Source organism: Lonchura striata, chromosome 5, assembly GCF_046129695.1.
Source record: "Lonchura striata isolate bLonStr1 chromosome 5, bLonStr1.mat, whole genome shotgun sequence".
Classification (NCBI taxonomy): Eukaryota; Metazoa; Chordata; class Aves; order Passeriformes; family Estrildidae; genus Lonchura; species Lonchura striata.
The window spans coordinates 29,762,358-29,790,301 of NC_134607.1; the positions used below are offsets into that span (position 1 = coordinate 29,762,358).

The following is a 27,944-nucleotide window of genomic DNA, read 5'->3' on the forward strand; positions in this document are numbered from 1 at the left end:
GTGCCCGGCCCCGTGACCGGGGCGAGCGGCGCCATTGGCCGCGGCCGCGCGGGCTCGAGGCGCGCCGGGCGGGACTTCGCGCCTGGCCTCGGTGCGCTCCGGGGCTCGGAGGCTTCGCCGAGGCGCTCCGGGATGCTCGCTCTCCTTTCTAAGGCGCTCTCCTACGTCTGGAGACGCGCAGATGACGAAGATGAGAGAGGGGAGGCTTCTGGTAGGAATTCCGGGCCGGTTGTGGGTTTGTGGTGCAGCTTGTGAGGCGTGCTCGTCCCATGTGACTGGAGCTGAGTGCAGATCTCTTTTCTGAAGAAAGGACTTAAAGAGGAGATTGAGATGATGAGGCACCATTTTGGCTACAGAGCATGTGGAGTTTTCCCGGATAGACTCTCTTGCCGTTCCGTGGGTAGGACAGGTTCCTGTTGCTGCTGGGAGGATGGAGTGAGGAGCGGGAGCGGTGCCCTGGCAGCCGGGGGGCCGGTGGCGTCCCGGGCTGCATCGGGCACGGCATCGTTGGCTGGCTGAGGGAGGGCATTGTCCCCTCTGCTCTGCGGCGGCCTCACCTCAACTCCTGGGGGCAGTTCGGATGCCCCAGTACAAGAACTGCAGACCATATAGTGAGTCCAGTGGGGGCTGGGCAAGACAGTGAAAGGTCTCGAGGGTGTGACTTGGGAGGAGCAGCTGAGGTCACTCGGTTTGTTCAGCTCCGGGAAAAGAAAGCTGAGGTGTGACCTGACAGTGGACACCTTCAGGCGGTGTGCTGGTCTCTCTCGGAGGACCAGTGACAGGATACAAGGACATGGAAGGAAGCTGCATCAGGAGGAGTTTAAATTGAACAGTCGGACAGACTCCTCAGTGGGAGGGTGGTCAGTCACTGGAGCAGGCTTCCCGGGGAAGGCACCAAGTCTGTCAGAGTTCAAGGGCCACCTGGATGATGTGCTGAGTCGTGTTGTTCAGTTTTAGGTAGTCCTGTGAGGAGCAGAGAGTTAGACCCCCGTGATCCTTATGGGTCTCTTTCAGTGTGAGATACTCTATTTTATTTTATGGTGCTTAAAGCATGTTGGTTTTAAAATGTAGTTTGTCTTTAACTAACTTTATTAATTGGTTGAAACCATAAATTGCCATAAGACCCCAAGACTTAATTGTGAAAATAATTAGTTGGCAGGTGTTGCTGCTTCCAGTTGGCCTTTTGATAGAACAGATGTCCCTTTTAGTAGCATTCATAACTTTTTGCATAGTTCTGTCAACACTTTTCCTTTTGATGCAGGTGATAAAGAATTGAAAAGGGTACAAGGAGTAGTGACAAGACTTTGCCATGATTATGGGATGATAGATGACATGATAGTCTTCACAAAGGATGTTGTTACAAAAAATATGTTGCTGGCTGTTGGACAAGAAGTTATTGCCACTGTGGAAGAGGATAAAACGTCAGGTGGCCTGAAGGCTGTCAGGGTAAGAGGTGAAGATAAATAGTAGTCTCACTGTCCCCATAAGTACCTCGAGGCTTTGTTTTGGAAGTTGCTATAGTTTTAGCCTCACAATTTCTACAAAATAGGAGAAATTACAAGCCGTTCACCTACAGGGGATAAGTTGGATTTTGTGGATCATTTTATTGTTTCATTCTATCTCTTTAAAAATTATGTTTAATACTGATTCTCTGAGTACAGGTGTAGTGAATAAGAAGCTATTAATTGCATCAGAATTTTTGTCATAGCTACTCCAGTAAGAGCATAACTTTTCCAAGTTTCAGTCAATTTTATGTTATTGTTATATGAATGGCTAAGAAGATAAAGCAGTTTGATTTTGTGCAAAGTTTGCTCTTTTTCCACAGGACTAATTTATGTTCTTGTGAATAAGAACAGAGACTTCAAAACTTCTTGTAAAAATTAGTAACTTGATGTTGTAGACAATTACAAAAATTGAGATCTTGCTACATTTTTTGCTTAACACTTCATTTGCAAACTTGTTTCAAGCTTGGTTATACCTTGTCACAAATTTTGAGGGGAGTTTTTCTTAGCAAATCATGTTCAAATTAAATGTAGTTTCATTGTTTAAATAAAACCAAAGAAAGACGTAATGGAGAGACAGTTTTATTCTGTGACCCAAAATTAAACAGAATAAAAGTAAACAGGAAGTCTTGTTTCTAAAACGTTATCAACTGTAGTGCTGTCAAAAACCTGGTGTCTTGTAAGATAACCTTATATCTCGTACTTCCTTTTGTTTTTCCTTAAATTACTTTCTTGCATAAAAACTAATTATTGTTTGTCCAACAAGCAATATCAGTGCTGTTTGGTAAAACAGTACTCACACGCAGTCAGAAAATTGAGTAGTTTAAATCTTATTTTTTCTTCCTTCTTTTTCTTCTGACTGACAGCTTTCACTTTTGAAATACTGTAATTGCTCCAAAATACATAAACCTAGTAACTGAGAAACTGCATATGGATCTACAAAGCAACTAGAGTATTGTAGCAGTTGTGGCATGCTTTGCTGTATATTCTAGATAATGGCATTTTCAAAAGTGTGATGATATTCCTTATTCCTCTTTGTGAGCTATAATCCTGCAGGCCTGTCATACTGTTGGCAATGTAGTTTATGGCTGGGTAAAAAGCTTTGAGACAAGTTCATGTCAAAAGCTAACTATACTCTATAAATAAAGTCAAAGTCCAGGGGCAGTCTTGATTCAATAAGGAAGAAGATAAAGCTAATTTCTTAAAAGTCTGTTCTAAGAACATAAATAAAAACCTCAACCATTCTGTACTTTGTGATTTATTGCCTTACTTTCCATATAGTGGCACAAACTTGAGATACTCCCAACATTTGATAAGAACAGATAACAGTATTTGAATTCTAATTGTTTCACATGGGAAAAAACTAAGTCCCTTTTCAAACCCCTAGTTAGAGGAAAAAATTCAGCTTCCTGACAAGCATAATTAATAATTAACTACTATATAAATAGATACTTGAATACCAGTACCATCTTCTTCCAAATAGTTGAGGTATTGCCACTTTGGGTTTTAAGTGATCTAGAAGGCAGGATTAGAAGCTCTGAAGCCTGGACCCTGCCAGCACAGTGTGGGGCAGAATCTGGAAGGCACAGTTCAAACTTCGGTGGTGTCGGTGTGTTTGTGTTACTTGCTTTAAGGAAGAGCATGGTCAGCCCTGGGTGCCTCTCTGCTCAGTGTACTGTTTCAGCTGCTCTTTGGAGCTGCTGGCCATATGGTTTGGAAAGATCATGGCTTAAAAGTTTGGACTTCAGTTTATTTGAGGTCCAGTCCTAATTCAAGTCTGCATTGAATGATTATAGGTTCTGTAGCAGGCTTTAAAACCAGGCTGCTCCCAGTGGAAGTTGGAAGGCCATTTTGACCTAGTATGAGAAAGAACTTTAGATTTATTGGTAGAGAAAAAATGAGAAGTATCAAAAGAAAATGTATATAGGGAGTTTTAAGGTGTTTTCTTGTCTTAAAAACATTTCTTTAGGTCTACATATTACTTTCAAGTGTAACTGCATGTGTAGTTTACATGAAATATAAATTTATTCGTTTTCTGAGTAACAGTTTGCTTATACATGTTCTATCCATATGAAGCCATAAAAATAATTTCAGAAAAAGTTTGTTATTCTCAGATCTTCCTGGTGAATGGGAAGATATGTCTGTCAGGCTGGAACAAAGTATAGATTTCTTTCATTTTTTTTACTGTGTGTTTTCGAGTTGTCAAATATTATGTAATAGTAATTATTTTAATGCAATAAAACGGTATTGGCCGAAAAATAAATAGCTGTTTATAGTCAACAAGTGTTTGCAAACCTCTGAAGTATAGGTAGACCTACTCTGTTCATTACTATTGTAAATGGTAAGCATTCTGCTCAAAAAATAAATAATATATAGTATGATCGTATGCTTCAGATTGGATCAGACTTCAGTAAACTTACATGTGAGGTGGTGATATGAAGAATCTGAAGCAGCTCTAGGGGTTTTTTTAATCAAATTACTAAAAAGTGACAGGGTCAGTCTGAAATACATACAGTATTTATAAAGACCATCTGGAAAACATGTTTTTTGCTTTCTGAAATAGTTATTTTCTACTTCCAGTTATGTACAGGCACATGGCTGCATGTGATGTTCCTGTCAATTGAGGAAAAATCTTAAATAGACCTAGAGCAAGGGATGTGTGAGAAAGATTTGAAAAATCAACATGTAATTATAGCCGTTGTCAGTACTGCAGCATACAGCACTCTAAAAGAGAAGTTTTATACAGCACTCTTTAAAAGAGAAGTTTTAAACATTCTCTTTAAAAGAGAAGTCACTGTTTATTACTTACTCTTTGTGTCCAAAAAGTAACAGCTGCAGTAATTGTATAATCAGAAGCTTTGTCTCCATATGCAATTGAAATTTTGTATATTTGTTGTAGGAATATATATTTCATTCTAAGTCTCAGCTGTTTAAATGTTGGGGTTATTTTTGTATCAATAGGTAGACACCATCCAGAATACACAAGAAGACTTCAGTCCTACTTGTGATGCCACTGAACTGAATAAGAAAACACTAATTGGCAGTATTACCTCTCTCTCTGTGGATGGTGGCTATATTAATCAGAATACATACTTTGCAATGCAAGACGTCTGGGAAGGTGTGTAGGGACTTGTTTCCTCTTTCTTAATATTTTTGTGTATACAATAGAAATATCTTCTGACAAACTTGAAGTTGTCATCCCAAATAAATTCTTATAGGATATGTGGTGAAACATAGTGAAACAGCCAGACATGGGTGGAGAAAGCTGCCTGTTTATTCTCACTGAGCATGGCCTGCATTTAAGCATAAGTTACATGTAAGCAGCGTATTTTTCCACTAGCATCTCCTATGTAGTATGCAAAGCAAAGGACTGCAAAGAAAACTTTGGACTCAGTGGGTCTGAATAATACTTTTATTTAACTTACATTAATTCTGTAGGGGAGTAATGTAAATGTTATCAACATTTGAGAAATGTTCTGTTTTGTATAGATTTCAAACCTTATGAAGGAGACTGGGTGCAAGCAAAGTATTATATTAACTCAACAACATGGAAGACTGAAGCAGTTGCTGTAAGGCCTTTGAGGTATAAACAAGTAAACAAGGTAAAGGTTCTACACATTGTTTTTGGCAATAGGAATCCTGGGTGAAATGAGGTTTCAAATTGGTTTCAGTTACAAATATCGGTAGATCTTCTATAGCACATCTTTAAGTAAAAGATAAAACATATTAATTCATCCATTTAGAGCATGTTAGTAAAATAATAAGGCATTTTGAAAATACATATTTTGGGTTGGACAGAAAGAGTAACTTATCTATTAATTGCTGATTTGTGTTCCTGCTGTTAGTTATAGTGAGGATGTGTCATGATTGAGGAATTTATTGTGTTTAATTTATTCAACTGTTTCAGCTTAAAAACACTTAAAACCACAGTCTCTTTATTTTAACAGAAATATTTGTTCACTCTAGTAATGTGTATGTTATGCTAGGTTTATTGTCTTAAACCTATATATTGAATATTTGCACATCAAGTGTAGGAAAAAAATTGTCTTGTTACTACTAGTATGGAAGTATAAATAAGGTAAGTTGATACGTCACAAGAAAGGTATCATGATTAAGTCTAATGTACATATTGTAGTATGCACTTCAGTGGAACTTAATGCTTATTTGAAGTACTTGTGTTTCTTTACTCTTCTAAATCTGAAGACAGGCACAGTGATTCTGGGTTAGGGCTCTGTGTTTACCTCCTGTGAATAACTGAAAATTCAGAATGCATTTTTATTAATGCTAGAAGGGCTGCTTCAGGTGAAAAAATAGTATGTCTGTTAGTTTAAAAAGATAATAGTTTGTATTTACTGTTACTTGATATTACAGGTTCGCATTTCCAACATTTGTGGAAGAACTGGGACAGTAGATGACAGTATATTTTTCACTTTGGATTCACTGAGACTTCCTGATGGTTACTTTCCTCGTAGACATGATCTGGTGAACACAATTGTGGTGGAGAGCAGTCAGTCCTGTTACATTTGGAGAGCTCTCTGCTTGGTGCCAGTCAACCAGGATGGGTAACTTTATTTTTTCTCTTTATAGCAGTTAGAGACGTGGTGTAATTATGCAGCTGAAATTTCATTGCATCTGTTAAGCAAGAAATACTGTGAATATTTCCCTAATTGACTAGAAGGCATAATAGACCATTGTAAAAACTAGAGCATGGTATGATTTGGCCCTTGTTTGGATTTTTTTTTTTTCCTTCCAGAAGGTGGGAACATGAGTGCCACTAGAGAAGCAAAACTAGTAGCAGTTGCTCTCAGGGATATTGCTAGGCAGGGAAGGAATTGTACATGCATATTAGAAAAATGCCAAGTTCATTGTGCTCCTCTAGTAGGGCTTTACAGTTTGAAAACAGATCACAGAAAAATACTTATAAAATCATGTTTCTTTAATCCATTTTGCTTAAGTTACACTGTTTGTTCAGGTATCTGTCCTAAAAGGAAAAGTTTGATGGTCTAAATCTAGAGATTCATTTGGTTTGCAAGTATTGAACTGAGAGGTTCTGCAGGCACTTTAGGTATTATATATGGTATGAGGAGGATCTGGATACACCGCTAAAGGGATTGGAAGAAGTAGGCGATCTTCAGTATGGAGAAGAAGCAAAACCTAGGGAAATAATCAACTACACAAAAGTAAAATAGGCAACTAATCAATAACGGACCTCAAAGGTATGGAATTGGACTTTTGAGTTTAAGTATCTGTACTGTGAAACACACAATTACCGCCTGAATAAATAGAACTTGTATCTATCACTTTCCATGCTGAGGTCTTGGCAGGATTATGTAGTCTAACTCTGCAGGCCAAAAATAAATTGTCAATTGGGAAGTCCAAAGGGAGACCAAAAGGACATTCCGGTATCTTTCAAACATCATCTTTGGGAGATCTCTAGGAAATTTAGCCAAGGCCATATGGCCATATATATGTCTTCAAAGAATCTACAAATAACTATATAAGCTGTTTTCTCTAGAGATAACAGATCTAATAAATTGTACCTAAATGAAACTTTAAGTGTTTACAACATTTTGCAAAACAGTACAAATTATTCACATCTTTTTCTCAGTTGCACCTATTTTTAATGATAGATTTTATATAGACAATTATTAATATAGTCAAATTACAAAAGTAGACCTTAGGGTTGATTTCTCAGGTTTAGAGTACATCTGCCATATCAAAAACGGCAGCTTAGGCTGCAGTGGGAGACATCTAGTGGGCTTGGCTAGTAAGTTGATATAGCTAATGAGAAGCAGTTGCAGTCATTTTCTACTTCAGTATGTCAGATAACTCAGGAGTACGGAGGGTGTGTACATATCAGTGAGATTATTAAAATATTTCTAAATTATTTCCATGCCATTTTATCTAAATGAATAGTTTCTTAATTACAGAATAGAATCCATGTGAAAATTTGTTATTATGGGTAGAAGGCACCAAGACTTTAGACAAGTGCTCAGTGTTTCAGGCAGTAAAGAGCACGTGCCTGGTTTCATAGGCATTTTTTATTAGTTGTATGTGATAAAAGTTTTCAAGGATAGTTTTTGGTTTTCAGCTGTTTTTTAATTTTTTCCTCACCTTGCTGATTTCAGATAGGAACAGTAAGCAGAAGACACAAATGCATAGGTTGAAACACTTCCAGTCTAGTCATTTTATCTCCTAGCTGCAGTGCTAATCATGGCTCTTGCTTAGGAGCTGCTCTTTGTTGTGTCTTTGCTGAGCTCCCAAAGAGAGCCATAATGACTTCACTCACCATTTGATTTAACTCTTCAGCAGGGATTCATTAACTCCTCAATCATTTTAGTCTTGCATGCAAAGTTTTATGCTGGTTTATTGTGCTGCTGACAAAGACTAAAGACTTGTTGCTGCTTAAATTAGTTAATCTAATTTTCTTGGAAGTATAAATGGCTGAGAAAAAAAATGAACTTTCTCACCTGCTTGTTTCTAAATATTATGACTATGCCTTGGTATAGTGTTTCTTAAACTTGTGCTGAATCAAAGATATATGCTGAGCCTATTAGTGTTTAAAAACTGCAACCTAAAATTATTTTTGCAGACAGTCTCACTCTAATGAAGGTAATGTGGATGAGCCTTATGAAGACATAATGAGAGACAGAGGAGAGTTGAAAGTATCAAGAATGACTGACTTTGGAACGCTGAAGCAAGGGGAATCTAAAAGAATGATTGTTTGGATAGAGTAAGCCTTTCTAATTGTTTGAAGATTTCTTTATTAATGTCACTCTATCTGTTAACCTGTTTTACGTTCAGAATCTCTTCTAGTCAAGCCTTGTGGTTTTGATCTTCAAGTAACTTCCAGATACTATGGAATTGAATTCACACTGAATTTAACACTTTGAATTTAATGTCTGTAGCATAGCCTTTCTGATATTGAGCATTTATCTTGCAGATAGTGCTTTGAGACTCCACAATCCTGTATCTCTTTTAAATCCTAGTCAAATCCTTCCTAGAATGAGGATTGAAGCAAAAACTTTTAATTGTGTTTAACTTAAGCTCCAGATACTCTGCCATCTTCAAAATCTTAGAAAAAAAGGTCTCTTGCATACTTGTGTATTGAAAGCAGACCAGAATTTTTTTTTCTGGGGTTTGGTTTTTTCTTTTTGTAAATTTGTATTCTGAATAACTATGTTAGTGTATCTTTAGGATGGTCTTCTTTTGGTGGTGGGGGTTTTCTAGGGGTTGATTGGTTGGGATTTTTTGCATATGTTTTCTTTTTCACATCTGGGCATAAATGCTTAAATGAAGACACATCTGCATACTCATTATTTATTATTCTATGCTCTTTCCTAAGAGTTGGTTACCCAGTTACGAACTTTTAGGTCCCATTGGTTTATATTATACATATATAATATATATACAAATATAAAAATTATACATATTTTTATATGTAGTTGATGTGACCTAGAAATATTAACATAAAGCAGAGGTTCTTGTCCTCATTAGTTAGAAGCAGCAGTGCAATTTCTTTCTTATAGCAGTTATGAAATAAGGGGAACTAACCTGCTGCAGACAATTGTATTTGACTTCAGGTAGAAATAAACTTCTCAAGAGCATTCACCATGTACTTAATTATGTAACTAATCACATAACTACTTCTAGGAACAAAGGGAGTGTTCCACAGTCCTTAATCAGCTGCAGATTAGCTGGATGGGTGAAAGACAAGCAATTCAGTGTTGAGATTCCTCAAAACTGTGAGAACAGTCCATCTTTTCCAATAAATCAAGAAAACTTCTCAAAAGCTGCAATTAATTCCTTTAGCAACAGTGGAGGATCAACATGTGAGTCATTGAACCATACATCCATTATGAAGAATGGAGTCATTCCAGGTACAGTGTAATGACAGAATTTGAATGCTGAATGTTAGCTCCTCAGAAGACCAGTAGGTTTGTTTGAGAAGACTTGGCTATGTTAGCAGTAGAAATTGTGATAACAAAGTTTATTGTACATTTACTACAGAAGGAATTAATTTTCAAGATACAAATTTATCAAGGACGAAGGAAAACAATTCCTTGGTGAAAGATGAAAATATGCAAAATGGAGAAAGTGAGCAAAAGGACCACATGGAGCAAACAGCTAAGCACAGCAATATTACTTCAGAAATTGTGATACCACCAGGTGAAAAAATATTCATAGTGGTTATATGCACAGCTGTGTAAGTATTTCTTTCCATTATTTCTAATCAATACAATGGCCAGAAGTAATGAAAATAGACTTAACAGTTCTTTTATTCTGGGCATAGTTCTCTTCTTGGCATGTTGTGCTTTAACCCCAGCTGGCAACTAATCCCTGTTCAGCTGCTCACTCACTCCTTCCAGTGGGACGGCAGGGACAATGGGAAGAGTAAAAGTGAGAAAGCTCATAGGTTGATATAAAGACATTTGAAAAGGTAAAGCAAAAGCCACTAACAAAAGCAAAGTAAAAGAAGGAATTAATTCACTTCCTGTGGGCAGACAGGTGTTCAGCCGTCCCCAGGACAGCAGGGCTCCATCACACATGATGGTGACTTGGGAAGACATGCCATCACTCAGAATGTTCTCCCATCTTCCTTCCCCCAGCTTTATGTACTGAGCATGATGTCCTATGATGTGGATTATCCCTTGGGGCAGTTGGTGTCAGCTGTCCTGGCTGTGTCCCCTTCCAACTCCTTGTGCACCCCTGGAGTCCTCACTGGTGCGACAATATGAGAAGGGGAAATTCTTCTGGGATGCATTTGTTTCAGGCATTTGGTAACAATGTTGGACCATGTATTTAGAGAATTGCACTGCAGCAATGCTTAAGTTTCTTAGAAACTAGCCTGAACAAACCTTTCCCTCCTGTTTTTGTCCCATCTGTCACTCTCCAAGTAACACTTGCACATATAAAGTATGTTTTCCAGAATTAGAGGATTTTTCCTTCTTTCTCCATTCATGTGTTTACAGTTAGGGTTCAGTTCTGAGTAGCCTTTTCCAAGGTGCTGCAAAGCAGTTATTACAGACAGTGAAGGGATTTGCTTCAGGTTCCTCTGATGGACCTGTTTGTCTCTTCTTTTGCAGTAGCAGTAATTCCAAGATATTCCTCCTAACAAAAGTATTAATTCTGTACCCTAGTATATTGAGTGGAGGGATTTTGCATTTTACTGAAGGTTTTGATGAAATTGTGGGGTTGAGACTTTTGCTGTGGCTTTGGGTTGGGATTTTTTGGTTGGGTGGGTGAGTGGCTTGGGTGAGTTTTCTAATTATTTGGGATTGAATTTGAGGTGACAAGGGTGAGGAATTACCCTAAATTAGCATTCTCATATTTAACTGAAATGAGAATGTTTCTCATGGCTGGGGAAAATGAAGTTGTGACCGTATTGGTTTTAAGAAGATAACTTCTGTTTACTTGAAGGATTCATGGACACAGTAAAGAGCTCCTCCTGCTTGGCTTTTCTGATTTTACTGTTGGCCGCTATATTGAAGCCACTGTAACAAATGAAGAGGAATTACTTATAGCACCTGTACAACCTTATTCTCCAAGAAAGACTAAAATTATTACAGATTCTCAGCCAAGGAAGACAACAGTGGTTGCCCCTAAACACAAAAGGTACTGTCACTTAGAGCATAAAATAATACTTGCCTAACACTGTTCTATTTCATAGTGCTATATTTGTTCTGTAATGCTGAGAAAGAAAATGTGAATCTGGAAGAATCTATACATGTTTTTATATATATAGTAAACAAGATGATTGTGGACATTTCTGATGGAATAGATTGTTTTACTAATTAATTGCTTGATTTCTTTGTTGATTTTTCAAACAATCTCTAATATGTAGTGTGGTAATAAGATAAAACACTCTTCCTTATTTATCTACTTAGTAAGAATTGTGTTACTAAGAAAAAAATGGGAAACTGAAAATAGTTTTCTGAGATAATAAGCTTCTCAATTCTTTACACAACTTTAATGTCTACATCTGACTAATGTCTCCCATCTTTCACTCAAAACTTTTTTTGGTGGTTGTCCATCTTTCTAATTTGTGTGCATCTTTCTTCAGCACCTCACTGCATCTGAGGGAGTCCTCAGCTCCTTGAAACTTAGTATCATTGTCAAACTTACTCAGTATGCCTTCAAATCTGGCTTCTAAGTCATTTGAGGAGATGTTGAAGAAAACTGTCCCTAAGATGGAGCCCTGTGAAACCCCACTAGGAACAGGTCACCAGTCAGATGTCACCCCTTCACAGTAACCCTTTGTGCCCAACCTGTGAGCCAGTTGCTCACCCGTGGCATGATGTATTTATCCAGCTCTGGGCCGGATATTTTGTCCTGAAGGATCCTCTGAGAGACAGTATCAAAAGCTTTACTGCCTTGTGATGACATCAGCCAGGTCTTCAAGTATTCAGATGAATACTATCAGGTCCCATAGACTTATAGCAATCCAGCAAGAGCAGCAAATCCTGCAGAAGTTTAGGTTCAACTTGGATTTTATCCTTCTCAGTCATGACTCTCCAGCTAAAGGCACTGGCACTCCCTTAGCCCCTCATCGATGTAGAAGATGGAAGCAATGAAAGCATTAAACATCTCTACCTTGTCTGTGTCCCTGTGTGTGAGGTGATCATCCTCATCCTGTAATGGGCCAATGTTTCTGCAGTGCTTTTTGCTATTGGCATATTTTTAAAACCTCTTTGTTGTTCCCCATAGTACTGGACAGCTTTAACTTCAATTGAGCTTTGGCCACATGAATTTTTTTCTCTACAGTGTCAAGGAGCATCTTTGTAAGATCGCTTGCCTTTCTTCCCAGTATAGCAAACTTCTCAGTTGTCCCTTTGAAGGAGTTATTAATCTGTCGTGTGTATGTGCATGTGCTTTGGGTTTATAGTCTTGTTGATGTGGCATGTTAATCAGCTGTTTTTTTCATACATTACTTAAACAAGCTAAATGTTATGTTGTATAATTTCATTTTAGAAACAAGAGAAGGTGGTGTTCAAACTTTCTCCCGCATTATACCATACCAGATGAGTTAAGAAAATGTGTGGAGCAGCATTTAGACATACTGACCTTTCAGCCCCTCCTAGCAGAGGTATGTAAGTTTAGGTTTTATATAAAAGATATTTTTTGATACTGTTGTTTGTTCAAGCACCTTAACTTAGGAAGAATGTATAGTCCTTAGTGTAAGAGAAGATGACATAACACTTGAGTCAGGTAGGCTTACACTTCATTTTGGATTCCATAACTTTCATGGGTTTCAGTATATTACAGAATCCAAGCTTACAAAAGCATAAATGGGAAAATCTGAAAAGAGAGTTGAAGTATATTGGGGGTGGACATCACAGAAGCTGAACAAAGATTTCTCTGTATTCTCACTTTTTAGGCATCACTGGAATGGGATTTTTTTAGGTGTCAGAAAGGTTGTTATTTCATAGAAAATCACAATCTCTTATATTATTGCAATAACAGAGGCTTCTTTTCTGGTTGTTCAAAAGTTTTTGTAAACATCTTCAGATTTAATTCACTAAAGCTTGTTCAGATTCTTCCCACAAGTATAGCAGTTTAAGATGGCATATAAAACACCCCCAAAAAAGCTATAGTCTTAACAAGAATATTACAATGATTCCTTCTCCAAAACTTAGCTCCGATTTCTGGTAGAATATGGCTGCAACTCAATTTCTTTGTAAATTTTAAGTACTTATAAGCTGGGACTGACACTTTTTTAAAATATAAAAGGCTATATTGTCTGTTGACTAAACATTTCACATTAAACTTGAGACGACAACATTAAGCTAGTAGGTTGGACATTGCCTCTCAAAAAGCTCTGTAGTGTTTACAATAATTTTACACTGAGGGCCTGCCATTACTGGTTACCTTTTTTAACCACACCATAACCCTAACCTTAGAAGTTGGTACTGTTGGAGAATCTCACCTCTGCAGTGAGATTCGTTAAGGTTTGAGGGAGAAAATTCAGGTTATTTGAGCTGGCCTAAGCTGTATGATCATCAGCCAGGGCCAAGATTGACATGATTCTCTCTTTTCAGCTGTCTGTGTCCATGTATTTAAATGTTTTGCTTTCTGGGCATAAACTGAGCATAGAACTCAGTCTGTAGACTGCCCCTGGATTCACATGGTGAAACTGCTGCTGTAGTAGGGAGAGACTTGGTTAGCTCTTTAGGTAAGGGGCTATTATATTTGAGCTCAAGGACTATACGAATCTCACTTTGGCTATCAAAGAGGTTTAAAATATTATATCTAGTGTACGGATACATGTCTTTAGGTATCTTATTTGGCAACCTAGTTGCTGTACAGTCTATCTCAAGAAGTGTTTTGTTTAATGTTAGCAATAGTAGGTTCTGTATCTTGGTGAAAAACAATAATGTATATTGGTTTGATTTTTTTTTTTTTTTTCAGCGTCTTAATCTAAATAATTACAAAGCAAACTTTTCAACTCTTTTATGGCTTGAAGAGATCCAAGCAGAAATGGATTTAAAAGATTATTACATGAGTGGGGTTACTTTAAAAAGGAATGGGAACTTGTTAGTGCTGGAAGTGCCAGGAGTAGAAGAGGGCAGACCTCGCCTGATTCCAGGTAGAAATGAACGTGAGATAAAGTCAAATGGCATGTTGATCTATATTTTCACTACAGTGCAAACTATTATTATTCATTTGTTTAAAAAAAGTCTTTCAGATATTAGAGCACAAAGTTATTCATTTAAGCTACTAGACAGGGGACACAAGAACACTATGTTAGTGTCTCAGAGTGGCTGCGATCTGAAGCAGCATTGCATGTGTCTGTTCTTACAGATGTTTCAATACTTTAGGATTTTTCTTTTGCAATAATCAGTGGGGCTTTCAGCAAAAATAAGCTGTGCAATGTAGAAATAGATTTAAATGCAGTAAGTGTAGCAAAAAAGCTGGGAAAGAAGCTAAAGTAAAATTCATAATTTCTAGTAATATAATATGCAAGATACTGTTTCCAAGAGGTGTTGTCTGATGGCATCAATACTAGATGCCTTTTGTAACATACAACTGCATATGGCATTTCAAAACAGTACTGATGCATACAGCAACTTTGCTGAAGTTAGCCTCTTGCAAATTCCTAGTTCAAACATAGAGAAGAGAATTACATGCTGCAGTGAAAATGTTAGTATTCCTTGTAACAGTATTTTGCCTTTTAACTTTGTTTACAATTAGGTGATAAGGTGATACTGAAAAGTCAGGTCTACTCAGATCATATAATAGAGTACATTGCCCATGTTGCTGAGGTAAGCAAGATGTTCTCCTTTTGAAAAAACTGTGGTTCACAGGTTTTCTAAGGGAAGCTTGCAATTCCTGGAATTACAGACTATTTTAACCTGACTCCTGAGAAGATAGGTTTATTTTATCTATATCTTGAATAGTGATTTTGTATTTTTGACAACTCTGGCTTCCCTATTCTTTTAAGATTATAATCTTTGCCTGCTCTGAAAGCACTTTTAACATAATCTAGATATGTAATTTGTTGTTAGTAAGTAAATCTAGATTTACTTTTTGGAGTTGGTGGGAGGTTAAGTTCTTTCAAAAGTGCCTCTTTATGTTTAAAGCACTTTTGAAAGCACTAAATCTTCATCAGTATCCAAACTTTTTTTATCTTTGTAACAGATATGTGAGGAAGATGTTACTCTTAAGGTTAATGCTGACTTCGAACGTGCTTACAACTTGGAGCCCATGGATGTGGAATTTGCTCATTGCAGGTGTTTTTATAAGCTTTTCAGAAAGCTATGTTTAGTGATTCCTTTAGTAGAGTGACTTTTAAAATATGACCATCAACTGTTTATTTTGGTGGACACAGAGAAAGACATAATTAAGCTCTTGCCAATTTTTTCACTTCTTTTCCTCAACACACCTTTACTACCATATTCATGGTTAAAAGTGTTCAGAGAGTTGTTATCTTAATAACTTCTAGATAGCCACACTAATACCAGACAGTAAAATGGGGAGGAATGATGTGGGGTGTTTGGGGGTATTTTTCTTAGGGTTTTGGGATTTGGTTTGGTTTGGTTTTTTTTATGTACTGATATGACTGTAAGACAATACAGGAAGTAAAAATAGCTGGTGATAATCTCCCATTCTTCTATACTTTTTGTTTTACTCATGGGATGTTGTTATTTAGTTGGAGTTACATAATCCACTATGTAAATTCAGCCTTGCAAAGAGGTTCCTTGAAAGTGTTGAACACCAAGCCATCTTTGTATGGCTAAAAAGCTGGAGAATATGTATCAATATTATTCATAGCAAAACTATTTATACTTCTGCAGCATATTTCTCAGTAGATTCTTTTTTTAAAAAAACATGCATTTTTATGTAAAACCTTTTTTTTTTTTTTTTGTGTTTGCACTGTAAAAAGTACCAGATAACTCATAGTAGTGTGCTGTCATAGTATATTGAAATATAAGCTTTTACTTTAATTACAAATCTGTATTCTGGTTCCAGTGTTCCTAGCAGGCGATGCCAGTTGGCCATTCAGCAAGCTGTCTATCTGGGTGAAAAAGGTTTGACTATTTAATTTGACTATTAACCTGTCTAGAGGAGTTTCTTTGTGCGGAGTTGCGTGGGTTTTATTGCTTTCACATCAGGGCATACTGGGAAGAATGCGTTGTAATTTATTCTTACAGGAGTTTTCCTTGTGTTAGGGGCTTTTTGTTTTGGTTTGGTTTTTAAGAAGAAAAAACAATGCTGAATGTATAGAAGGTTTTGTGAAAATTATTTCATCTGTTAGCCATCACAGGCAGGAGGAGAGGAAGCAAACTTTGTGAACTGCTAGAGCCAACAAGAAATGTAGGAATAATACATACTGTTATAATAATAGCCAGTGAAATGGCCATGCTTTGTGTTATTTCAGAATTTATTAAACACTGATTTCCTGATCCCCGGTTGAGTTGAACAATGCATATGAACTTCACATCTTTACCACCTTAGTTCTGATAAACCAATTTTGGCAGCTCAGACTAAGCTGATGTATCAACAGTAACATTAATCAGTGAAAGATGAAAAGTATTTGTGTGATTTTAAAACTTCTCTACTTTCTTTTTCTCTTCTAAATTTAGTGTTATTTCCAGAAAGGCTTGTGTTACAATCACCACAAGCTGTCAAGACCCAGAATAGTACAGAGTATTGTGCTCTTGATGATGGCTTTAAACAAGCTTCACAGCAGGAAAGTAAGGTATCTATTCTGTAAATGTTCCTTGAAATGTTTCTTCATTCAGATTGGTACCAGATACTTAGTGTACAGCTATTTCCAGAAGGGAATTGCATAATGGAGTATCAAAGAATCAAAGTTGTATTCTGCTGCATTCTAATGACAAAAGATTTTGTTTGCTGCCTGGAGATGGGGAATTTATGACAGCTGACACTATAAAGCTTCAAAAATGGAAAGTGCATATTAAAAAAAGTGTGTGATTGTGATGGGAATTGTCATATTTGCCTTAGACTAGTTTCATAGCTACTGTTAAGTAGATATGCAAGTCCAGTCAATGTGGCAGGAAATAATTTTATAATAGAAGAAAATCATCCTGTTCTGCGTAGATTTACCCAGGCTTAACTGCCACTTATATATTACTAAAATGTAGAAAGGACTTGTGGACGCTGCCTAATTCTCTTTCCTTTTTGAAGCAAGTCTGTCACCAACACTAAATCAAGTCAGTCTGGGGGTGTGTGGCAGCATTTCTTTATTTTTGTCTAGAATTTTCACAGTGTGTCTGCATAATCTGTGTTTCACCACCTTTGCACTCAAGATTTTTTCCTAATTCCCTAATTATTTCACCTGCGGTTTGTGTTTTACAACAAGGAGTAATCAATCAATCTGGTTGTAAATCAGTATTTTAATATGATAGAGGCATGATATCCAGAATCTTGCCAAACTACATTCCCTACAAGCATTTTTCTCCTGTGCTACAATCTGAAGGGACATGCCCACCCAGGAAGATGCATGTATCTTTCAAAGTGGAATTTGACTGTTTACTTTTGTGGAAGCAAACAAGTTATGTAGTCATGGCTTCAAAATCCTCATCTGAGCCTGTAGAGTATTTGTGAAATAAACTTTTAATATTAACAGAGCCAAAGTATTAGAAATCTTAAACTTAACATGAAAATTCCTGGCACCTTCTTCTGCTACTCTTACCTTTCTGTCTTAATGGTAGATAATTCTATTTAATGGGGAAAATTAAAGGTTAGCAACTTCAAAAGTATCAGGGAAGATAGTTGCCTGTCTTCTTAAGGTTATAAATGCATTTATCTTCACTTGCTCTTTTCAGGTCAAAAAAAAGCAGAACAAACAGACAAAAGGTATGACATCAAGGGAGGTGAACATAACAGAGGTGATAAGAGTAACTCTGCAAACAAGTCAACTTGGCGTATTTTTTGTGCTTAAATAATAAGTATCGTATCAGTAAATCAAAGATACCTTTAAGATGTCCTTGTGCTCTGCCTTTAAAGACAAATTCTAGAAATACTAGCAGGAAGTTTCTATGGAGGCTTTTGGTGCATTATTTAAACATGTCTAATTTGCAGAGATTGTTTGGGTTGGAAAGGACCTTAAAGATCGTCCATGTCCAACCCCTCTGCCACCATCAGGAACACCTTCCACTAGACCAGGTTGCCCAGAGTTCATCCAGGCTGGCCTTGAACACTTGGGGGAACAGGGAGCAGGCATATGATAATATATTTTGTAATGAATAAATAGTTATTTCCCAGTCATTTACTCAAAACCTTTTGATCTGATTCAGAGTTTTCAATTTGTTATTGGGATGCTGTCTCTCATCTTTTGGAAAGCTTTGCTGAAGATGCTAAAACTTTTTCAATATCCCAGATTATTCCTGCGCTTTTTGTTTTGAAATTGTGACTTCAAATATCATTGTAGCAATATGCCTAAGAGAAGAGTGATCATTTTTTATCAAAAGTATGCTAAAGAATTTCTGAGAAATTACCTAGAAGGCACTTATGTCCAAGGGTTAATACGATTATATTGTGGAAAGCTAAAGCTAGACTAATTCAGACAGGATTAAGAAAAAAAAATTTCAGCAGTTGTAGCAGAGGCCTGATCATGTAGTAGTGGTACTATCCCCAAAGTACCAGTTACTGGAAGTCTCTCAAGTTTTGCTGTTCTAGGACAAGAAATTGAACATGATTCTAAAATGACTGAACAGAGTTTTTACAGATTGTTTGGTTATGTAATCATGGTCCTTTTTTACCTTTCAATAAAGAGCCAATACACTTTTGAAATATTAATGGCTTATTTTCTACTTGGTATTCAATGAAAACGGAATTTTTGAGAAATTCATTAGTTGTTGCCACAAAAGGAAAACAAAAAATGTGCAGAAGCATATTGTGAATTGGAATTGCTTAAATGTGCATACATTAAAAAATATATATGAGGTTCTAATCAATCTTGTTTTGATTATAGTTGATGAAACTGTGGCACTTAAACAGAGAGATGGTGAATTTTTCAATCCTGTGCTGAATGTGCAACAGAAACTGGCAGTGAAAAGGATACTGAGTGGTGAATGTCGCCCAACACCTTATCTTCTCTTTGGACCACCAGGAACTGGAAAAACAGTAACAGTAATTGAAGCTATTTTACAGGTAGTAGTAAATAATAAATCTGTCATCTCTAGTCTTTTCCATATTGGAACATTTATAGTATTTCTGTAAGTACCATCATATTTTTTCCAAAGGAGTTTTCAAAACAGTCTTTTTAAAATAATTTTCTATAGCTCCATAAAAGGAGGAAAATCCATCTTCATATGGATTTAACAGAATTCTGAATGGCTTATTTTCACGCCTTTTTATCTTTAAAACTTTAGTGAACAGTGTCTACCTTGTGATTGCAGTAGTGCATAATGTATTCATGAAGCACAGGTATACATTAAAATGTTAATCCTTAATTAATTCTGTTGTGGGTGCACTCAGTTCAAGACTACTTAGTCATGACTGTCGGCAGGAGTGTTACCAAACTGCTAAAGAACTAATTGATATTGCACGTGTGCAAAACTCTTTCGGGTTCTGTATTCAAATGAAAGAAAATTGAAATGTTTGCAGTATTGCTGCTTCTTACATAACCTTTTTTGTTTTTTTAATATCTGTCTTCTTTAATGTAGATACATTTTACTCTCCCAGACAGTCGGATTTTGGTATGTGCACCATCAAATGCTGCAACAGATCTGATTTGCTTGCGGCTGCATCAAAGCAGTCTCTTAAAACCAGGAACTATGGTTCGAGTTAATGCTGCCTTCAGGTCAGCAGAGGTAAATATTATCTGCCACTTAAGATTTCCATTTTAATATTTTCTACCTTAAAATACTGATTTAGTATTTTAACTCTCAGTGGCTATGAGGCTGCTTAGGTTTGCTTAGGATCCAGAGTATTACATTGCTTCAGCTTTTCCAGAGGGACTAACTAACTGGAAAGTTGATCATAATCCTTGATATGATTGTGTGAGCATAGGATCTTCACCTTTTTCTTGATGTGCGTAAGTCCATAAACAGCAAATAAGCATTGGTGGGGATTTTTGATTTAATTTGGGTTTTTTTGTTATCAATCCACGTTAAGACTACTTAACACAGATAATAAGCAAGTAGGATTGTCATCTCCATGCAGGACGCACACCTTGTGGGTTCATTTCATATATACATACATATTTATACATATGTATACGTATTTATACATAAGTGTACATATATAGAGATACACATTTGTATATATACGTGTGTGTTTATATGTATATATGCACATATATATGTGTGTATGCCTAGATGAGTATATGAAATATCCTTATGTTCCATTTTGATCCTTACAATAAAGCATGTCTTGCATATGTACAATTTTGCTTAGGCAAATCAATTAATTCATTGTGGTATATGAATGGGTGTTAGTCTATGTGTTTTGCTCAGCTTTTAAAATAGTTTTCAGAGAGCTTTTCTATTCAAATTTAAATGTTCTGTTTTAGGCTGTCAAGTTGTTTTACCTTTTTGTTTCTGCAGCAAATTGATGACATGGTGAAACCTTATTGCAAAGATGGTGATGATATTCAGAAGGCATTGTGGTCCAGGATTGTAATTACAACATGCAGCAGTGCAGGATTTTTTTATCAAACAGATACACGGTACAGTACCATAGATAGGAGGATCACTGAAGTGGCTGGATGACACAAACGCCAGAGCTTTTAAAGACTGTCTAACCTGTAACTTGGGCTGTTTTAGTAGTTTATTGCATGCACCTGTATTGTGTAAGAGAGCAAAGTACTTGGTTTTAGTAATGTTTAAGTAGAAACTTTCTCCATGGTAAATTTAAGAATTATCTTGAGTAATGTTTAAGATTTTTGAAACAATAATGTCTCCTCTGCCACCAGTGGGAGTTAAATTGCTCTTGACAATCACTTCGGCTCAAAATGATTGCCAGTCTAAAAATGTATTTGGTTTTTACCAAGTCACCTTTACTAATTGTAAACTATCATATCAAGTTCTTTTAACCAAGGTTGTCTCTGACTTGGATTTTGCCCTCAGAAGAGGACAGTCTAAAGCCTTACTGTCTCGAGTTGTTTGGCAGAAACAAAGCTTGGAGATACTTTGCTAAACCAAGTGCATTGTTTTCATTCAATACCTTAAGGAAACTGAGAATAAGGGAAGCTTTTCTAAGTATCTTAACATTGGTACAAAGCTTTAATTAAAATATCAGAGTATGTAAGTGAAATCAAAGATGAAAAATTAAAGTTAGGGGGTTGTTTTTTCTATATTTCCTTTTGGGAATACACATCTTTGCTCTGTGTCTATGGGGTTGCCTGGCACACTTGATGAGGACGTTAACACAGTTGCTGAGGTCAGCCACAGGGTGGCAGAATGAACTAATCGGAAAACAGCCCTGTTTCAGGTTAATGTTATTTAATTATAGGCTTGGACATTTCACTCATGTGATTCTGGATGAGGCGGGTCAGGCAAGTGAACCGGAGAGTCTGATTCCTATTGGGTTGATTTCAGAAGCTGATGGACAGGTAGTTCTCTTAACATCATTTACTGAAAGGGAAAAATCTTGTTTATTATTTTCATATTTTGTGGATTATGTAGAATGCAAGCAGCCATTTTCTGGTAATGGATTTTGTAATAGAGATTATTCATGTATAATATCAATTCTCAACACTTAAGTTTCTTTTCATCTAGAACAAGTTATGTTGGGAGGACTGGGTCTGTGTGGGAGATATCAAAGATGTGCTCTGTTTGAGACAGCAACATACTTCTGTCCTTTGCAAATAAATGTTTGAAGGAAAGCAGAATATTTTATATTAATTGATCTCTGAATTCTGAAATGTGTATGTCATTATAAAATGAAGTTTCAATTACAATTGTTTTAATCTAAGATGTTTTTAAATTTCATGTACAGATAATTCTCGTTGGAGATCCAAAGCAGTTAGGGCCAGTAATAAAATCTAAACTTGCAGAGTCTTTTGGATTAAGTATGTCCTTGCTAGAAAGACTGTCATCAAGAGAGCTATATATGAGAGACGAGGATGCTTTTGGTGCCTGTGGAGCATACAATCCTTTGTTGGTGAGTTAAACTTTCCATCAATCTTTTTCAGCTCAATCAAAAAGGGAGAAGTTGTGGTTTCTTACCACCATTTTGATCCCTGATGGTTAGTGATAAGTCTACCTTGAGCATGAATTCACTAGAAAAGCTTGATTAGTTTGTATATGTAGTCTGAATAGTAATGATGCAGAGTCCTCCAGCATGTTAAAACTTCTATTTGAAGGGATCCTCTATTCTTAAGTATCATAAGTCAAATATGGTACACAAAGCACAGTTGTAAATAATAGCTTAAAATTCCCTTTCATCTTCATAGTCCAGATTTACCATAACTTCATTTTCCACAGATGAAAAAGTATAATTTCTGCTTTTAACATAAAAAAGACAGAGTCTCTTCTTTGAAGATTAATTTTGTAAACATCATTCTCATAGAGAATAAGATAAATTGTTCTTATTTCTTTATCATGTCTTCCTTTGAAGGATAGTTCCCCCAGATTCCTGTATGGGCAAGTACCTAAAATCTATGTTAAGTGGCAGAGGTGGCATAGTATTTAAACAAGTACAGGTGTTTGAGCTGCTTTCAATTACTGTCTGAATCCGAAACATAGGGCTAATGTAAGCTTCCGAAGATACCTTCCTATTCTCAGGGTAACATACTTTGAAGGACTAAACTGAGAGCAGAAGATGACTAGATGACCATGGAAATAGAGAGCGGAGGAAATCTGATGGCAGATTTAAGGGTGAAAGTGAGGGTGTTTGGACCTAGGTTTTAGGTCAGGTTCAGCCTGCTGAAAAACCTGTCACACTTCCTCCTAAAATCTGCTAGCGCAAGCTGTGGTCATTGTGTTCCTTACACAGTGCTTAAGGAGAATTGGCATAGTGAGAGATCAGGAAATGGGAGGGCTTTAAGGGTATGTTTTGACTTGAACAGCCTTTGTTATCCTTTTTACAGGACTGCGGTTTTTTGAGCTGGTTAATACTTTCTGGAATGTTTATTTAAGATTGTTTTTTCATTTAAAAACGGATAACTTTTAGATATTTTAAGGCCAGCTTCTGTCAGCTGTTCTGATGCTCCCTGTTTGCCTGTCAAGACTTCTTCAAAAGAAGACATTACATCCTTTGAAACTCCATGGAAGTAATCTGACTCTTAAAAAAGGAGAATGTATCTATACATCAAATGTTTCAAGAAACTGGGGAATGACCCATTCGTCTATCATGTACATTCAATTTTGTTTGTTTCTCCTTTGGAGGGGAAGGAGATGGTCCTTCAAAAAACTGTTTTGGAGTACTTCTTACTTAAAGGAGATCACAACTGCAGTTTTTGCCTTGAATACAGTTATTTGGCAGCCTTATGAATGCTAAATGCTAGTGGATGGTAAGGTTGTAGCTATGTTCTGAGAAGTCTGATTTTGGATTTTGTCTTTGCAGATCACTAAACTCACAAAGAACTACAGGTCACATTCTGCTTTGCTTGCCTTGCCATCTAAATTGTTTTATCATAAGGAACTGGAAGCCTGTGCAGATACCTCAGTAGTGACTTCTTTCTTGAATTGGGAGAAATTGCCCAGGAAGGGATTTCCATTAATTTTTCATGGAATAAGGGTATGTAAAATGTTCATAGAGGGAACTAACTGTATAGGCTTGCTAGCAGTTTGCTGATTTTTTTTAGAAGAAATTCTAGAAAGGATGTGACAAAGGGTTAAACTGCCTTTCACAGGTAATGTGAATTCCTGACCATACGGTTTTAAAAACAAATACTGAAGTCAAATGTCTGCTATGAACGTGAGCAGCTGCCTCTTGAAGTGCACTGTGAGGACATTTTCATAGAAGTTTAAATTCATAGCAAATGATCAGACTGGAGTTATACCATCAGCTTCTCTAGATTGCTTTTGATGAGAGTTTCCTACATTAAATGGATACAAGCCTCTAAAACTAAAGGATTGTTAGAGCTTAACTTGGCAGGGGACAAAAAAATTTCTTTAGTCTTTCAAGAAGTTAGTCAGAAGCAATATCTGCTGTTTGGAGAGGTTTGGTTTAGAACACTTCCACCTTGAAAAAAGCAAGATACCAGCTTATTAACATATGTTGTACTGAGTTGAGATATAACTCCTTTGTTGCATACTTAAAATACTGTTGTTATATCAATTATATTTGTAAATGTATTAAAAATATATCTAAAATGTGAGGTGATACTTGTTCTCTAGAAAAGATGTATGGAGAGGAAGAGAAATTATATATAATATTCCATCATTTTTTTGCATTCAGGAGGTATAAGAATAATGTATTGATAAATATGTAGTCATTTCTGCAGCTGATCTCCATCATCTCATTCCCTTTCCCCCAATACAGGGCACTGAAACACGTGAGGGTCACAGTCCTTCATGGTTTAATCCAGCTGAAGCAGTTCAAGTCATGATGTACTGTTGCCAACTGACTAGAAGTGAATACTCTGCAGTCCCAGTGACAGATATTGGAGTGATTGCACCATACCGTAAACAGGTATAGTGTTTAACAGGTCTGATGTCATCAGAGCTTCAAAGTTGCTGTATTTCATCTCGGGTATTTATATGGTGGCTGTGGTTTGTTAAAGCAGGGGGACGTATCTTAAAATTCCACCATAGTGTATCCTGCTACACAGTGTATTATCAATGATTATGATGCTGCCATTGAAATCTAAAAGACAGCAATAATGGCATTCTACTGGTTTTTCAGTTTTAAAAATCAAGCAGTTAAGGAGAAATTTGGAAACAAGCAGATTTTTCAATTGTTGGAAGTAATGAGTGCAAGTCAAGAATTCATTATCCAACAGCTGGAACAGCAGTCTGGTTCTGTCACTTTCTGCACTGAAGACTGGAACAAAAGGGGATTATTGTGAAATAGATGCCATGACACCTTGCTGTGGTCTTGAAGAGACTAGAGGAAACAATTACTGTGACTTCTTAGGTGTCCTATAGTCAGACTTGAAGTTTGTAATGCTCTTTAAACCTCTACAGAATGTTGAACATTAACTTCAAATGCTGTGCTTTATTTTTAAATGTATTTATATCCAGGTGTGTTAAGTGTGTTATGTTTACTTTCATTTTTAAAATAAACTTTAACCCATTTTATTTGCAGAGGAGATTTTGGACAGTGCACATAATTCTTCTTGCTTTTCACATCTCAGAATTCATAACCTTGCACGTGTGGCTTGGAGAAAACATTGAGGTGTATGAAAAAGACCAAGCCCTTGTGAAGAAATCTCACATGCAAATTAAAGTTTTGCTTTTATCAACACAGCTAGTCAGGTGCATGCACCTGCCTGTGTTGACAGTTATTATTTGTTTTTTCAAATATGTATTCATACTACTGATGTGACTGAATTTCTTTCACCCTATAAACAATGATTTAATGTGATTAATTCACTATTTAATGTGATTTTGTCCTTCATCTGCCTATAATACAAGGTGTATGATAGTAACATCGACATTAAGAAAGTCACTTTGTATTGCAGGAACACTGATTAGAAAATAGTCTTTGACTGTAATCTTGAGGTTAGTCAGGCAGGATTTCTTCTTAAGTCTTTTGGAGCACTTCAGTTATAATCTCTGAGCAACTTTTAGCAGATGGCAGTACAGTAATCCAATATATACCAGGATCCCGGTGCCTGAGACTCCTTGTTCTCTTTCTTTTTGGTGGATACTTAAGATCATCTCTCACACCTTTCACCTTTCACTCTGCGTGATGCACCTGGCAAGCAAAGGTGGAATCTTTGTAGACTTCTTCAAGGGCTAGTGGAGGCTGGTTGTCCTTGGATCTGTTGTATGCATGGTTTTGGATATGATGCACATTGGAAAAAGAGGGTTTAATGATCTGAGTTACTCTTCTCTTGAAAATCTGGACTACTAAAAATCTCTTGCCTTCTGTTCAATTTATGATAGAGAGTACTCCTTTACCTAAGTTGTGTTATTAGCTGTGATGCTTTCTTGTAGGAAAAGTTACTATTTTATTTGAAAATTTTACTAGTGAATGATGGCTAAGCTTGGTGTATGTGGTATGGTTTTGGTTTTAAAGCAGTCCACTCTCAAATGTAACACTAAATTCCCTCAACCACTTTTTTTTTTTTTTTTTTTTTTGATAGGTGGAAAAAATTAGATTTCTTCTCAGAAGTATTGATTTGGAAGATGTAAAGGTTGGCACAGTAGAAGAGTTTCAAGGGCAGGAGTACATGGTTATCATCTTATCAACAGTGCGTAAATCTACTGTGGTCCTATTGTGAATTTTTATTTGTCTAATTCTGCTTTTCATTTTTAATATAAGCCTTTAAAAAAATTTACAAGCTCTGTTTTTGTCAGTCTGTCACAATATTTGAAAGCAGAGCTTATTAAGTGCATGCTTGTAGAGTTACTCTTCTCTTTAAAATCTGTATTCTTAAAAATCTGTAGTACTTCATGTTTGCAGCTTGGAGGAAGAGTCTGCGATTTTCTCGCTTTTTTTTTTTCCTGAGGGCAGTGGTACTGTGCTTACTTTTACTGTTCCATGTCATAGCTTTTCAATACAGGTCTCCCTTAAAGTAGTTCTAGGTATGTACTACATTCCTATTTAAGAACTCATTATTTAGGTCATGAAAATTTTCTTTTTTTCAAATATAGGTTCAAATATGGATTAAATATGGCTGAAAAACTAATGAGTCATACTTTTAGCACTCTACTTGTTTTGGCTGTTTTTCAAATGCTAAGACAAAGCACAGTGATGAGGCTACTGAAGAAGGCATACTGAAAGACAGATTGTGAATTGTCATTCAACTGAGTGGATTGTTGCAGTAAGGAAATAGTATGTTAAATTGTGGTATGTTGTGTTCTCATCATTTTATTTCTAAAACTATCCTTAATTAATTTTAGGTGCGATCTCAGAAAGTCGTAATTGATGATGAAAAACACTCTTTGGGCTTTCTCTGCAATCCAAAGAGATTTAACGTCGCAATTACTAGAGCAAAAGCTTTGCTGATTGTTGTGGGAAATCCTCACATTCTTGTGAAAGTAAGTTTTGAGTTTATATTTTGAATTGCATATGTTATTTGCCACAGCAATTGAATGATTTTGTGGTTAATCTGATGTTAGGAAGCATCGGAATATGTTAGGAACTTGTACATTGTCCTCGGTCTGCATTTGGGAATATCTGATCTCCATGGGTTCCTGCACGAACAGACAGTTCAGGCACGCACACAATAGATTTCCAAGTGCAAGGGAAATTGTGCTCTGTGTATACAGACATGGAACTCCTTTTTGTCTCCAGCATGGAGGCTCTGACCTCTTCTAAAGTTCTCCAGCTACTTGCAAGTCCAGTAAGCACGTTCTGAATAACCTCACACAATGAGGTTCTTCACAAAATGTACTTTCATCACTTTAAATGGAGGGTGGCAGAAGTGATTGTTCCCAATTAATGCAACGAGTGCCAGGGAGGAGGACTCCTTTTGGGCTTATGCATGGTCATTCCACAGGAATAAGTTGAGCTTGTCTTAATATCTCGTTCTATGTCTGACTTCACTAAGGACAAGGAAAACAGTATTCCAGAAATGGTCTGAATGAGAATTTAGTTCCCCCACACTTAACATGTAACTACATGTAATTGGGAGCAAATACAGGTACCTTCCTCACATGTTTCAGCATACTTGACCATTTGTAGAGTTCTGTTTCTGGAAGAGGTCCTATTAAATCCCTTATATTTATGTGCAATGTTAATTTGTAAATTCACAGAGCACCGCAATTACAGTTACATATTAATTTTCTCTTGCAGGATCCCTGTTTTTGTGCACTGTTAGAATACAGTTTAATGAACAGAGTTTATATAGGTTGTGACCTGCCCGCAGAGCTGGAACGCCTGCAGAAGTAAGTGTCTGGTCTTCACTTTAACCTTGAC

The 27,944-nt window shown here is 36.6% G+C and overlaps 1 protein-coding gene across 1 annotated transcript; it reads left to right on the forward strand.

Annotated features, from left to right (window-relative positions):
• The first annotated feature begins 132 nt into the window (after positions 1–132).
• On the forward strand, positions 133–27,944 carry MOV10L1 (Mov10 like RNA helicase 1). The gene is made up of 26 exons (XM_077783124.1): positions 133–211; positions 1,262–1,446; positions 4,464–4,620; positions 4,992–5,104; positions 5,874–6,064; positions 8,095–8,235; positions 9,156–9,382; positions 9,513–9,708; positions 10,923–11,117; positions 12,474–12,588; positions 13,911–14,088; positions 14,694–14,764; positions 15,141–15,232; positions 15,972–16,030; positions 16,586–16,701; positions 17,792–17,822; positions 18,940–19,118; positions 19,634–19,780; positions 20,516–20,637; positions 21,423–21,522; positions 21,909–22,073; positions 23,478–23,651; positions 24,399–24,548; positions 26,167–26,274; positions 26,927–27,064; positions 27,822–27,944. The coding sequence occupies exons 1-26, from the start codon at positions 133–135 to the stop codon at positions 27,915–27,917; spliced, it is 3,525 nt and encodes a 1,174-aa protein (XP_077639250.1). The 3' UTR covers positions 27,918–27,944.

What these genes read in the sequence shown, in the direction of transcription:
- MOV10L1 (XM_077783124.1), top strand. Translation starts at nt 133, where the DNA reads ATGCTCGCTCTCCTTTCTAAGGCGCTCTCCTACGTCTGGAGACGCGCA. An exon ending in TGAGAGAGGGGAGGCTTCTG is followed by an intron (nt 212 to 1,261) that starts GTAGGAATTCCG and finishes CTTTTGATGCAG; the next exon opens with GTGATAAAGAATTGAAAAGG. An exon ending in AATGCAAGACGTCTGGGAAG is followed by an intron (nt 4,621 to 4,991) that starts GTGTGTAGGGAC and finishes TGTTTTGTATAG; the next exon opens with ATTTCAAACCTTATGAAGGA.